Source organism: Mustelus asterias, chromosome 1, assembly GCF_964213995.1.
Source record: "Mustelus asterias chromosome 1, sMusAst1.hap1.1, whole genome shotgun sequence".
Lineage (NCBI taxonomy): Eukaryota > Metazoa > Chordata > Chondrichthyes > Carcharhiniformes > Triakidae > Mustelus > Mustelus asterias.
Window position 1 is genome coordinate 1 of NC_135801.1, and position 14395 is coordinate 14395.

At 55.4% G+C, this 14395-nt stretch overlaps 1 protein-coding gene across 1 annotated transcript; it reads left to right on the plus strand.

The window, feature by feature from the left end:
• Positions 1-2959: 2959 nt before the first annotated feature.
• smim19 (small integral membrane protein 19) lies at positions 2960-12265 on the plus strand (the record flags this gene model as incomplete). Its single annotated transcript, XM_078225116.1, has 2 exons — positions 2960-3092; positions 12182-12265. Coding segments are annotated over 2 exons (217 nt in total), but the record flags the coding sequence as incomplete, so codon positions are not given.
• Between the last annotated feature and the right edge of the window lie 2130 nt (positions 12266-14395).

Below are 14395 nucleotides of genomic sequence, written 5' to 3' on the forward strand. Positions count from 1 at the left end.
TCCCCTCCCGCCCGCCCGCCCGCCCTCTCCCCTCCCGCCCGCCCGCCCTCTCCCCTCCCGCCCCCTCCCCTCCCGCCCGCCCGCCCTCTCCCCTCCCGCCCGCCCGCCCGCCCTCTCCCCTCCCGCCCGCCCTCTCCCCTCCCGCCCGCCCGCCCTCTCCCCTCCCGCACGCCCGCCCTCTCCCCTCCCGCCCGCCCGCCCTCTCCCCTCCCGCCCGCCCGCCCGCCCTCTCCCCTCCCGCCCGCCCGCCCGCCCTCTCCCCTCCCGCCCGCCCGCCCGCCCTCTCCCCTCCTGCCCGCCCGCCCGCCCGCCCTCTCCCCTCCTGCCCGCCCGCCCTCTCACCTCCCGCCCGCCCTCTCCCCTCCCGCCCGCCCGCCCACTCCCCTCCCGCCCGCCCGCCCTCTCCCCTCCCGCCCGCCCGCCCGCCCTCTCCCCTCCCGCCCGCCCGCCCTCTCCCCTCCCGCTCGCCCGCCCGCCCTCTCCCCTCCCGCCCGCCCGCCCTCTCCCCTCCCGCCCGCCCGCCCTCTCCCCTCCCGCCCGCCCGCCCTCTCCCCTCCCGCCCGCCCGCCCGCCCTCTCCCCTCCCGCCCGCCCGCCCACCCTCTCCTCTCCCGCCCGCCCGCCCTCTCCCCTCCCGCCCGCCCGCCCTCTCCCCTCCCGCCCGCCCGCCCTCTCCCCTCCCGCCCGCCCGCCCGCCCTCTCCCCTCCCGCCCGCCCGCCCGCCCTCTCCCCTCCCGCCCGCCCGCCCTCTCCCCTCCCGCCCGCCCGCCCGCCCTCTCCCCTCCCGCCCGCCCGCCCGCCCTCTCCCCTCCCGCCCGCCCGCCCTCTCCCCTCCCGCCCGCCCGCCCGCCCTCTCCCCTCCCGCCCGCCCGCCCGCCCTCTCCCCTCCCGCCCGCCCGCCCGCCCTCTCCCCTCCCGCCCGCCCGCCCTCTCCCCTCCCGCCCGCCCGCCCTCTCCCCTCCCGCCCGCCCACCCTCTCCCCTCCCGCCCGCCTGCCCTCTCCCCTCCCGCCCGCCCGCCCTCTCCCCTCCCGCCCGCCCGCCCTCTCCCCTCCCGCCCGCCCGCCCTCTCCCCTCCCACCCGCCCGCCCTCTCCCCTCCCACCCGCCCGCCCTCTCCCCTCCCGCCCGCCCGCCCTCTCCCCTCCTGCCCGCCCGCCCGCCCTCTCCCCTCCCGCCCGCCCTCTCCCCTCCCGCCCGCCCGCCCGCCCTCTCCCCTCCCGCCCGCCCGCCCGCCCGCCCGCCCTCTCCCCTCCCGCCCGCCCGCCCGCCCTCTCCCCTCCCGCCCGCCCGCCCTCTCCCCTCCCGCCCGCCCGCCCGCCCTCTCCCCTCCCGCCCGCCCGCCCTCTCCCCTCCCGCCCGCCCGCCCTCTCCCCTCCCGCCCGCCCGCTCCCCTCCCGCCCGCCCTCTCCCCTCCCGCCCGCCCTCTCCCCTCCCCGCCCTCTCCCCTCCCGCCCGCCCTCTCCCCTCCCGCCCGCCCTCTCCCCTCCCGCCCGCCCTCTCCCCTCCCGCCCGCCCGCCCGCCCGCCGTCTCCCCTCCCGCCCGCCCGCCCGCCCTCTCCCCGCCCGCCCTCTCCCCTCCCGCCCGCCCGCCCTCTCCCCTCCCGCCCGCCCGCCCTCTCCCCTCCCGCCCGCCCGCCCTCTCCCCTCCCGCCCGCCCGCCCTCTCCCCTCCCGCCCGCCCTCTCCCCTCCCGCCCGCCCGCCCTCTCCCCTCCCGCCCGCCCGCCCTCTCCCCTCCCGCCCGCCCGCCCTCTCCCCTCCCGCCCGCCCGCCCGCCCGCCCTCTCCCCTCCCGCCCGCCCGCCCGCCCGCCCTCTCCCCTCCCGCCCGCCCGCCCTCTCCCCTCCCGCCCGCCCGCCCTCTCCCCTCCCGCCCGCCCGCCCTCTCCCCTCCCGCCCGCCCGCCCTCTCCCCTCCCGCCCGCCCGCCCTCTCCCCTCCCGCCCGCCCGCCCTCTCCCCTCCCGCCCGCCCGCCCTCTCCCCTCCCGCCCGCCCTCTCCCCTCCCGCCCGCCCGCCCGCCCTCTCCCCGCCCGCCCGCCCGCCCGCCCGCCCTCTCCCCGCCCGCCCGCCCGCCCTCTCCCCGCCCTCTCCCCGCCCGCCCTCTCCCCTCCCGCCCGCCCGCCCTCTCCCCTCCCACCCGCCCTCTCCCCTCCCGCCCGCCCGCCCTCTCCCCTCCCGCCCGCCCGCCCTCTCCCCTCCCGCCCGCCCGCCCTCTCCCCTCCCGCCCGCCCGCCCTCTCCCCTCCCGCCCGCCCGCCCTCTCCCCTCCCGCCCGCCCGCCCTCTCCCCTCCCGCCCGCCCGCCCTCTCCCCTCCCGCCCGCCCGCCCTCTCCCCTCCCGCCCGCCCGCCCTCTCCCCTCCCGCCCGCCCGCCCTCTCCCCTCCCGCCCGCCCGCCCTCTCCCCTCCCGCCCGCCCGCCCGCCCTCTCCCCTCCTGCCCGCCCGCCCGCCCGCCCTCTCCCCTCCCGCCCGCCCGCCCGCCCTCTCCCCTCCCGCCCGCCCTCTCCCCTCCCGCCCGCCCTCTCCCCTCCCGCCCGCCCTCTCCCCTCCCGCCCGCCCGCCCTCCCTCTCCCCTCCCGCCCGCCCGCCCGCCCGCCCTCCCTCTCCCCTCCCGCCCGCCCGCCCTCTCCCCTCCCGCCCGCCCGCCCGCCCGCCCTCTCCCCTCCCGCCCGCCCGCCCTCTCCCCTCCCGCCCGCCCTCTCCCCTCCCGCCCGCCCGCCCTCTCCCCTCCCGCCCGCCCGCCCTCTCCCCTCCCGCCCGCCCGCCCCCCTCCCGCCCGCCCGCCCCCTCTCCCCTCCCGCCCGCCCGCCCTCTCCCCTCCCGCCCGCCCGCCCGCCCTCTCCCCTCCCACCCGCCCGCCCGCCCGCCCTCTCCCCTACCGCCCCTCCCCCCCTCGCCCGCCCCCTCCGCCCGCCTGCCCCCTCCCCCCCTCGCCACCAAGTTAATCTAATGTTTTAATTTTAGAAATAAAAGGAAGATCATGCGGATATTTACTCTGCCTCCGGCTGCTGATCTGACACCTGAGCCCAACTTTTATGACAACTTACAGAAGGTTCGCTTACGCCAACAGTTAGAAATGTATTACAGTGGTAAGTACGTTCAGCACTGATTTGCTAATAGTATTAGAATTTTGAAATTGTCAAGTTTCAGTGTTTGTCTGATACAATGAGAAGGTGTTGATTAATCTTGTGTGGGAATCTTTAGAAAATCAGCTTGATAATACTCCAGTGCATCAGAGGGTTGTCGAGTCTGCACCAAAGCATGAAAGTAAAAGTTTATTTATTCGTCACAAGTAAGGCTTACATTAATACTGCAATGAAGTTACTGTGAAATTCCCTGAGTCGCCACACTCCGGCGCCTGATCGGGTCAATGCACTGTGGGAGGAAACAGGAGCACCTGGAGGAAACCCATGCAGACACGGGGAGAACGTACAAACTCCACACAATGACCCAAGCCGGGAATCAAACCCGGGTCCCTGGCCATGTGAGGCAGCAGTGCTAACCACTGTGCCACCATGCTGCCCAAGCCCCATTTAATCTCACTGCCAGCACTTGGCTCACAGCCTTGAATGTTATGGCATGCAAAGTACTCATCCAGGTACTTTTTAAAGGATGTGAAGCATCCCGCCTCCACCACCCTCGCTGGCAGCGCATTCCAGACAATCACCACCCTCTGGGTAAATACATTTTTCCTCAAATCCCTCCTAAACCTCCCACCCCTCACTTTTAACTTGTGTCCCCTCGTAACTGACCCTTCAACTAAGGGGAACAGCTGCTCCCTATCCACCCTGTCCATGCCCCTCATAATCTTGAACAGCTCAATCAGGTCGCCCCCTCAGTCTTCTCTGCTCCAATGAAAATAACCCAAGGCTTTCCAACCTCTCTCTATTTCTTAAATGTTCCATCTCAAGCAACATCTTGGTGAATCTCCTCTGCACCCTCTCCAGTGCTTCACATCCTCCCAATAATGTGGTGACCAGAATTGCACATAGTACTTCAGCTGTGGCCTCACCAAAGTTCTATACAACTCCAACATGACCTCTTTTTGCTTTTGCACTCTATATCCTGATTGATAAAGGCAAGTGTGCCATATGCCTAGCAACGTAGATGTCCCTTTCTTATTCCTAAACTCTATGCACAAAGCTTCATTCGATACCCCCTCCAAGAACATAAGAAATAGGAGCAGGAGTAGGCCATCTAGCCCCTCGAGCCTGCCCCGCCATTCAATAAGATCATGGCTGATCTGAAGTGGATCAGTTCCACTTACCCGCCTGATCCCTATAACCCCTAATTCCCTTACCGATCAGGAATCCATCTATCCGTGATTTAAACATGTTCAACGAGGTAGCCTCCACCACTTCAGTGGGCAGAGAATTCCAGAGATTCACCACCCTCTGAGAGAAGTTGTTCCTCAACTCTGTCCTAAACTGACCCCCCTTTATTTTGAGGCTGTGCCCTCGAGTTCTGGTTTCCTTTCTAAGTGGAAAGAATCTCTCCACCTCTACCCTATCCAGCCCCTTCATTATCTTATAGGTCTCTATAAGATCCCCCCTCAGCCTTCTAAATTCCAACGAGTACAAACCCAATCTGCTCAGTCTCTCCTCATAATCAACACCCCTCATCTCTGGTATCAACTTGGTGAACCTTCTCTGCATTCCCTCCAAGGCCAATATATCCTTCCGCAAATAAGGGGACCAATATTGCACACAGTATTCCAGCTGCGGCCTCACCAATGCCCTGTACAGATGCAGCAAGACATCTCTGCTTTTATATTCTATCCCCCTTGCGATGTAGGAGGTTGAGAGTAGTGAGGTCATGGATGAGGTTTCAGAGTCGCAGGAGTGTACTGGCAGGCAGGCAGGCGGTTTGAAGTGTGTATACCTCAACGCCAGGAGCATCCGGAATAAGGTGGGTGAGCTTGCAACATGGGTTGGTACCTGGGATTTCGATGTTGTGGCCATCTCGGAGACATGGATAGAGCAGGGACAGGAATGGTTGTTGCAGGTTCCAGGGTTTAGATGTTTCAGTAAGATCAGGGAAGGTGGTAAAAGAGGGGGAGGTGTGGCATTGTTAGTCAAGGACAGTATTACGGTGGCAGAAAGGACATTTGATGAGGACTCGTCTACTGAGGTAGTTTGGGCTGAGGTTAGAAACAGGAAAGGAGAGGTCACCCTGTTGGGAGTTTTTTATAGACCTCCGAAAAGTTCCAGAGATGTAGAGGAAAAGATTGCAAAGATGATTCTGGATAGGAGTGAAAGTAACAGGGTAGTTGTACTGGGGGACTTTAACTTTACAAATATTGACTGGAAAAGCTATAGTTCGAGTACTTTAGAGGGGTCGGTTTTTGTCCAGTGTGTGCAGGAAGGCTTCCTGACGCAGTATGTAGATACAGCAGCAAGGGGCGAGGCCACATTGGATTTGGTACTGGGTAATGAACCAGGCCAGGTGTTAGATTTGGAGGTAGGTGAGCACTTTGGTGACAGTGACCACAATTCGATTACGTTTACTTTAGCAATGGAAAAGGATAGGTATATATCAAAGGGCAAGAGTTATAGCTGGAGGAAAGGAAATTATGATGCGATTAGGCGAGATTTAGCTGGCATAGGTTAGGGAAGGAAACTGCAGGGGATGGGCACAATTATAATGTGGAACTTATTCAAGGAACAGCTACTACACGTCCTTGATAAATATGTACCTGTCAGGCAGGGAGGAAGCAGACGTGTGAGGGAACCGGGGTTTACTAAGGAGGTTGAATCTCTTGTGAAGAGGAAGAAGGAGACTTATGTTAAGATGAGACGTGAAGGCTCAGTTAGGGTGCTTGAGAGTTACAAGTTAGCCAGGAAGGACCTAAAGAAAGAGTTAAGAAGAGCCAGGAGGGGACATGAGAAGTCTTTGGCGGGTAGGATCAAGGAAAACCCTAAAGCTTTCTATAGGTATGTCAGGAGTAAAAGAATGACTAGGGTAAGATTAGGGCCAGTCAAGGACAGGAGTGGGAAGTTGTGCGTGAAGTCTGAAGAGATAGGAGAGGCACTAAATGAATATTTTTCATCAGTATTCACACTGGAGAGGGACAGTGTTGTTGAGGGGAGTACTGAGATGCAGGCTGTTGGACTGGATGGGATTGATGTTCATAAGGAGGAGGTGTTAGCAATTCTGGAAAGGGTAAAAATAGATAAGTCCCCTGGGCCGGATGGGATTTAACCGAGCATACTCTGGGAGGCTAGAGAGGAGATTGCAGAGCCTTTGGCTTTGATCTTTGCGTCGTCATTGTCTACAGGAATAGTGCCAGAAGACTGGAGGATAGCAAATGTTGTCCCCTTGTTCAAGAAGGGGAGTAGGGACAACCCTGGTAATTATAGACCGGTGAGCCTTACTTCTGTTGTGGGCAAAGTATTGGAAAGGATTGGAAGAGATAGGATTTATAATCACCTGGAAAGGAATAATTTGATTAGGGATAGTCAGCACGGTTTTGTGAAGGGGAGGTCGTGCCTCACAAACCTTATTGAGTTCTTTGAGAAGGTGACCAAAGAGGTGGATGAGGGTAAAGTGGTTGATGTGGTGTATATGGATTTCAGCAAAGTGTTTGATAAGGTTCCCCATGGTAAGCTTTTGCAGAAAATACGGACACATGGGATTGAGGGTGATTTAGTGGTTTGGATCAGGAATTGGCTAGCTGTAAGAAAACAGAGGGTGGTGGTTGATGGGAAATATTCATCCTGGAGTTCAGTTACTAGTGGTGTACCGCAAGGATCTGTTTTGGGGCCACTGCTGTTTGTCATTTTTATTAATGACTTGGATGAGGGCGTGGAAGGATGGATTAGTAAATTTGCGGATGACACTAAAGTCGGTGGAGTTGTAGACAGTGCGGAGGGAAGTGGCAGGTTACAGAGGGACATAGATAAACTGCAGAGCTGGGCTGAGAGGTGGCAAATGGAGTTTAATGCGGAAAAGTGTGAGGTGATTCACTTTGGAAGGAGTAACAGGAATACAGAGTACTGGGCTAATGGTAAGATACTTGGTAGTGTGGATGAACAGAGGGATCTGGGTGTCCATGTGCATAGATCCCTAAAAGTTGGCACCCAGGTTGATAGGGTTGTTAAGAAGGCGTACGGTGTGTTAGCTTTTATTGGTAGAGGGATTGAGTTTCGGAGCCAGGAGGTCATGCTGCAACTGTACAAAACTCTGGTGCGGCCGCATTTGGAGTATTGCGTACAGTTCTGGTCGCCGTATTATAGGAAAGATGTGGAAGTGTTGGAAAGGGTGCAGAGGAGATTTACCAGGATGTTGCCTGGTATGGTGGGAAAATCATATGAGGAAAGGCTGAGGGGCTTGAGGTTGTTTTCGTTCGAGAGAAGAAGGTTAAGAGGTGACTTAATAGAGGCATACAAGATGATCAGAGGATTAGATAGGGTGGATAATGAGAGCCTTATTCCTCGGATGCTGTTGGCTAGCACGAGGGGACATAGCTTTAAATTGAGGGGTGAGAGATATAGGACAGATGTTAGAGGTAGGTTCTTTACTCAGAGAGTAGTAAGGGCGTGGAATGCCCTGCCTGCAGCAGTGGTGGACTCGTCAACGTTGAGAGCGTTCAAGTGGTTATTGGATAAACATATGGATGATATTGGAATAGTGTAGATTAGAGGGGCTTTAGATTGGTACCACTGGTCGGCGCAACACCGAGGGCCGAAGGGCCTGTACTGCGCTGTAATGTTCGATGTTCTATTTGCCTTCTTGATCACCTGTTGCACCTGCACACTGGGTTTTTGCGTCTCATGCACAAGGACCCCCAGGTCCCTCTGCACAGCAGCATGTTGTAATTTCTTTCCATTTAGATAACAATCCAATTTGCTATTATTTCTTCCAAAGTGAATAACCTCACATTTGTTAACATTATACTCCAAGGTATCATCTGTCCTCACGGCAGTAACTGCCTCCTTAATAATGCAATGCCTCTTCCTCCTTTACCCCCTACTCTGTCTTGCCTGAAGATTCTATATTGCCAATCGTGCTCATCATTCAACCACGTCTTTGTGATGGTTATTATATCATAATTATGTGTTAATCCTCGCCCTTAACTCATCCGTTTTACCTTTAATATTCCAGGAATTAAAGTAAAGGCCCTGCAGCTTTGTTTAACGCCCTTGAAACTTACTACCACTGTATTCCCTCTGACCTGGTTGGTTTTCTATGTAATACTTTGTCCCTATTCCAAAGGGTGGCACGGTGGCACAGTGGTTAGCACAGCTGGCTCACAGCACCAGGGACCCGGGTTCGATTCCTGGCTTGGGTCACTGTCTGTGTGGAGTTTGCACATTCTCCCCGTTTCTGCGTGGGTTTCCTCCGGGTGCTCCGGTTTCCTCCCACAGTCTGAAAGATGTGTTAGTTAGGTGCATTGGCCATGCTAAATTCTCCCTCAGTGTACCTGAACAGATGCCAGAGTGTGGCGACTAGGGGATTTTCACAGTAACTTCATTGCAGTGTTAATGTAAGCCTACTTGTGACACTAATAATAAATAAACTATTCTGCTAACAGTCTGGGTCCCCACCCCTGCCAAACTAGTTTAAACTCATCCCAACAGCACTAGTAAATCCACCAGCAAGGATGTTAGTCCCTCTCTGATTCAGATGCACAGTCCTGCTTGTACAGGTCCCACCTTCCGCAAAAATGGCCCCAGGAATCTAAAACATTCCCTCCTGCACCAACTCTTAAGCCACGCATTCATCTGTTCTATTCTCCCATTTCTGTACTCACTAGCTTGTGGCACTGGGAGCAATCCAGAGATTACAACCCAAGAGGTCCTGCTCCTTAGTCTACAGCCTAACTCCCTGAATTCTTGCTGCAAGACCTCATCCCTCTTTCTACCTATGTCATTGGTGCCAACATGTACCATGACCTCTGCCTTATCACCCTCCCCCTTCAGGATGGCCTGCAGCTGTTCAGTGACATCCCAGTCCCTGGCACCAGGGAGACAACACACCATCCTGGAGTCTCTTTCACGACCACAGAGGTGCCTATCTGTGTCCCTGAATATAGAGTTCAAAGAACAAAGACCAATACAGCACAGGAACAGGCCCTTCGGCCCTCCAAGCCCGCGCCGCTCCCTGGTCCAAACTAGACCATTCTTTTGTATCCCTCCATTCCCACTCCGTTCATGTGGCTATCTAGATAGTCTTAAACGTTACCAGTGTGTCCACCTCCACCACCTTGCCCGGCAGCGCACTCCAGGCCCCCACCACCCTCTGTGTAAAATACGTCCTTCTGATATCCGTGTTAAACCTCCCCCCTCCTCACCTTGAACCTATGACCCCTCGTGAACGTAACCACCGACCTGGGAAAAAGCTTCCCACCGTTCACCCTATATGCCTTTCATAATTTTATACACCTCTATTAGGTCACCCCTCATCCTCCATCTTTCCAGTGAGAACAACCCCAGTTTACCCAATCTCTCCTCATAACTAAGCCCCTCCATACCAAGCAACATCCTGGTAAAGCTCCTCTGCACTCTCTCCAAAGCCTCCACGTCCTTCTGGTAGTGTGGCGACCAGAACTGGACGCAGTATTCCAAATGCGGCCGAACCAACGTTCTATACAACCGCAACATCAGACCCCAACTTTTATACTCTATGCCCCGTCTTATAAAGGCAAGCATGCCATATGCCTTATTCACTACCTTCTCTACCTGTGACGTCACCTTCAAGGATCTGTGGACTTGCACACCCAGGTCCCTCTGCGTATCTACACCCTTTATGGTTCTGCCATTTATCGTATAGCTCCCCCCTACGTTAGTTCTACCAAAATGCATGACTTCGCATTTATCTGGATTGAACTCCATCTGCCATTTCTTTGCCCAAATTTCCAGCCTATCTATATCCTTCTGTAGCCTCTGACAATGTTCCTCACTGTAGAACATAGAACAGTACAGCACAGAACAGGCCCTTCGGCCCACGATGTTGTGCCGAGTTTTATCTGAAATCAAGATCAAGCTATCCCACTCCCTATCATCCTCGTGTGCTCCATGTGCCTATCCAATAACCGCTTAAATGTTCCTAAAGTGTCTGACTCCACTATCACTGCAGGCAGTCCATTCCACACCCCAACCACACTCTGCATAAAGAACCTACCTCTGATATCCTTCCTATTTCTCCCACCATGAACCCTATAGTTATGCCCCCTTGTAATAGCTCCATCCACCCGAGGAAATAGTCTTTGAACGTTCACTCTATCTATCCCCTTCATCATTTTATAAACCTCTATTAAGTCACCCCTCAGCCTCCTCCGCTCCAGAGAGAACAGCCGTAGCTCCCTCAACCTTTCCTCATAAGACCTACCCTCCAAACCAGGCAGCATCCTGGTAAATCTCCTCTGCACTCTTTCCAGCGCTTCCACATCCTTCTTATGGTGAGGTGACCAGAACTGCACACAATATTCCAAGTGTGGTCTCACCAAGGTCCTGTACAGTTGCAGCATAACCCCACGGCTCTTAAACTCCAACCCCCTGTTAATAATAAAAGCTAACACACTATAGGCCTTCTTCACAGCTCTACCCACTTGAGTGGATCTGCAAGTCCAGCCACTTTCGTGTCGTCCGCAAACTTACTGATCACCCCAGTTACACCTTCTTCCAGATCGTTTCTATAAATCACAAATAGCAGAGGTCCCAATACAGAGCCCTGTGGAACTCCACTAGTCACAGGCATCCAGCCGGAAAAAGACCTTTCCACTACCACCCTCTGTCTTCTGTGACCAAGCCAGTTCTCCACCCATCTAGCCACCTCCCCCTTTATCCCACGAGATCCAACCTTTTGCACCAGCCTACCATGAGGGACTTTGTCAAACGCTTTACTAAAGTCCATATAGACGACATCCACGGCCCTTCCCTCGTCAACCATTCTAGTCACTTCTTCAAAAAACTCCACCAGGTTAGTGAGGCATGACCTCCCTCTCACAAAACCATGCTGACTATCGTGAATGAGTTTATTCCTTTCTAAATGCGCATACATCCTATCTCTAAGAATCCTCTCCAACAACTTCCCTACCACGGACGTCAAGGTCACCGGCCTATAATTTCCCAGGTTATCCTTCCTACCCTTCTTAAATAACGGGACCACATTAGCTATCCTCCAATCCTCTGGGACCTCGCCTGTGTTCGCTATGACTATTGCTGTCCTGTGCTTTGACCCTCCCTGCTGAACAACAGAGCCAGCCGTGGTGCCTCTGCACTGGCCGCTGCTGTTGTTTATCCCCAATAGGCCATCCTTCCCAACAGTATCCAAAGCGGTGTACCTGTTAGAGAGAGGGACAGCCACGGGGGATTCCTGCACTGACTGCCTGCCCTTTCTGGCAGTCACCCATCTATCTGCCTGCACCTTGGGTGTGTCTGTAACTCCTGTCTGTGATGCTTTCCGCCACCTGCATGCTCCTAAGTGCATCCAACTGCTGCTCCAACTGAACCACACGGTCTGTGAGGAGCTGCCATTGGGTACACTTCCTGCAGATGTAGCCATCCAAATGCTGGAAGCATCACAGACCTCCCACATCTCACAGTTAGAGCACTGCACCCCACCAACTGACATTTCTAGTGTTAATTAATCAATCGCGTCAAAATAAATAGTTCTTAAATTTAGCACTAATTACGCCCTTCTTTCCTTATCCTCGTTGAACCAATTCCAGCCCTTACTGATTCGGAACCACAATATGTATTTTCAAACCATAAAAAGTGATAAAAGTTGTAAAGACTTACTGACCTGACCCAGTACTTACTAATCAGCACTCTTTCTTGTAGCCTCTTCTGCCTGTTTCACCTAACTCCCTGTTTCCACCCAACTCCAAAAGCACTCTCAGCGCGGCGAGACAGCACTGAGAGGCTTCTGCTTTTACATGTTTCAACTTACAATGCCCTGTATCTGGGTTGAACAGTAACCATAAAACGATAGAATTCTTCATTAGGCTGGCAAGTGAAGTTCAATCCAAAACTAGGATCCTAAGTCTAAACAAATGAAGCTACAAAGGTATGAGGTATCAGTTGATAAGATAGATTGGGGACTTCATTAAAAGGCATGACGGTGGATAGGCAATGGCTAATATTTAAGAAACAAATGTATGCACAGCAACATTTATACACTCCTTACTGGCACAAAAATGCAACAGGAAAAGTGGCCCAAACGTGGCTAACAAAATAAATTAAGGATAGTATTAGATCCAAAAAGGAGTCAGTTAAAGTTGCTAGAAAAAGGAGCAAGCCTGAGGATTGGGAGCTGTTTAGAACATAGAACATAGAAAGCCACAGCACAAACAGGCCCTTCGGCCCACAAGTTGCGCCGATCACATCCCCACCTCTAGGCCTATCTATAGCCCTCAATCCCATTAAATCCCATGTACTCATCCAGAAGTCTCTTAAAAGACCCCAACGAGTTTGCCTCCACCACCACCGACGTCAGCCGATTCCACTCACCCACCACCCTCTGAGTGAAAAACTTACCCCTGACATCTCCTCTGTACCTACCCCCCAGCACCTTAAACCTGTGTCCTCTCGTAGCAACCATTTCAGCCCTTGGAAATAGCCTCTGAGAGTCTACCCTATCCAGACCTCTCAACATCTTGTAAACCTCTATCAGGTCACCTCTCATCCTTCGTCTCTCCAGGGAGAAGAGACCAAGCTCCCTCAACCTATCCTCATAAGGCATGCCCCCCAATCCAGGCAACATCCTTGTAAATCTCCTCTGCACCCTTTCAATGGCTTCAACATCTTTCCTGTAATGAGGTGACCAGAACTGCGCGCAGTACTCCAAGTGGGGTCTAACCAGGGTCCTATAAAGCTGCAGCATTATCTCCCGACTCCTAAACTCAATCCCTCGATTAATGAAGGCTAGTACGCCGTACGCCTTCTTGACCGCATCCTCCACCTGCGAGGCCGATTTAAGAGTCCTATGGACCCGGACCCCAAGGTCCTTCTGATCCTCTACACTGCTAAGAATGGTACCCTTCATATTATACTGCTGCTTCATCCCATTGGATCTGCCAAAATGGATCACCACACACTTATCCGGGTTGAAGTCCATCTGCCACTTCTCCGCCAGTCTTGCATTCTATCTATGTCTCGCTGCAACTTCTGACATCCCTCCAAACTATCCACAACACCACCTACCTTGGTGTCGTCAGCAAACTTACCAACCCATCCCTCCACTTCCTCATCCAGGTCATTTATGAAAATGACAAACAGCAAGGGTCCCAGAACAGATCCCTGGGGCACTCCACTGGTCACTGACCTCCATGCAGAGAAAGACCCCTCCACAGCCACTCTCTGCCTTCTGCAGGCAAGCCAGTTCTGGATCCACAAGGCAACAGCCCCTTGGATCCCATGCCCTCTCACTTTCTCAAGAAGTCTTGCATGGGGGACCTTATCGAACGCCTTGCTGAAGTCCATATAGACCACATCCACCGCTCTTCCTTCGTCAATGTGTTTGGTCACATTTTCAAAGAACTCAACCAGGCTCGTAAGGCACGACCTGCCCTTGACAAAGCCGTGCTGACTACTTTTGATCATACTAAACTTCTCTAGATGATCATAAATCCTGTCTCTCAGGATCCTCTCCATCAACTTACCAACCACTGAGGTTAGACTCACCGGTCGGTAATTTCCCGGGCTGTCCCTGTTCCCTTTCTTGAATATAGGGACCACATCTGCAATCCTCCAATCCTCCGGAACCTCTCCCGTCTCCATCGACGATGCAAAGATCATCGCCAAAGGCTCCGCAATCTCCTCCCTCGCCTCCCACAGTAACCTGGGGTACATCCCATCCGGTCCCGGCGACTTACCAACCTTGATGCCATTCAATAGTTCCAACACATCCTCTTTCTTTATGTCCACATGCTCGATCCTTTCTGTCCACCGCAAACCAGCAGTACAACCACCCAGATCCCTTTCCACCGTGAATACCGAGGTAAAGTATTCATTAAGCAGCTCCGCCATTTCTAACGGTTCCGCACAAACTTTTCCCCCTTCACCTTTTAAGGGTCCTATGCCTTCACATCTCATCCTTTTACTCTTGACATATTTGTAGAAAGCCTTGGGATTCTCCTTAATCTTACCCGCCAAGGCCTTCTCATGACCCCTTCTCGCTCTCCTAATTTCCTTCTTAAGCTCCTTCCTACATCCCGTATACTCCTCTAAATCCTTAACACCTCCTAGCTCTCTGAACCTTCTGTACGCCTCTCTTTTCTTATTCACCAGGTTCATCACAACCTTCGTGCACCACGGTTCCCGTACCCTACCAACACCCCCCTGTCTCATCGGAACGTTGTCATGCAGAGCTCCAGACAAACATTCCTTGAAAATCCTCCACTTTCCTTCGGTGCTTTTCCCCAAGAATGCCTCCTTCCAATTTACCCGTCTAATTTCC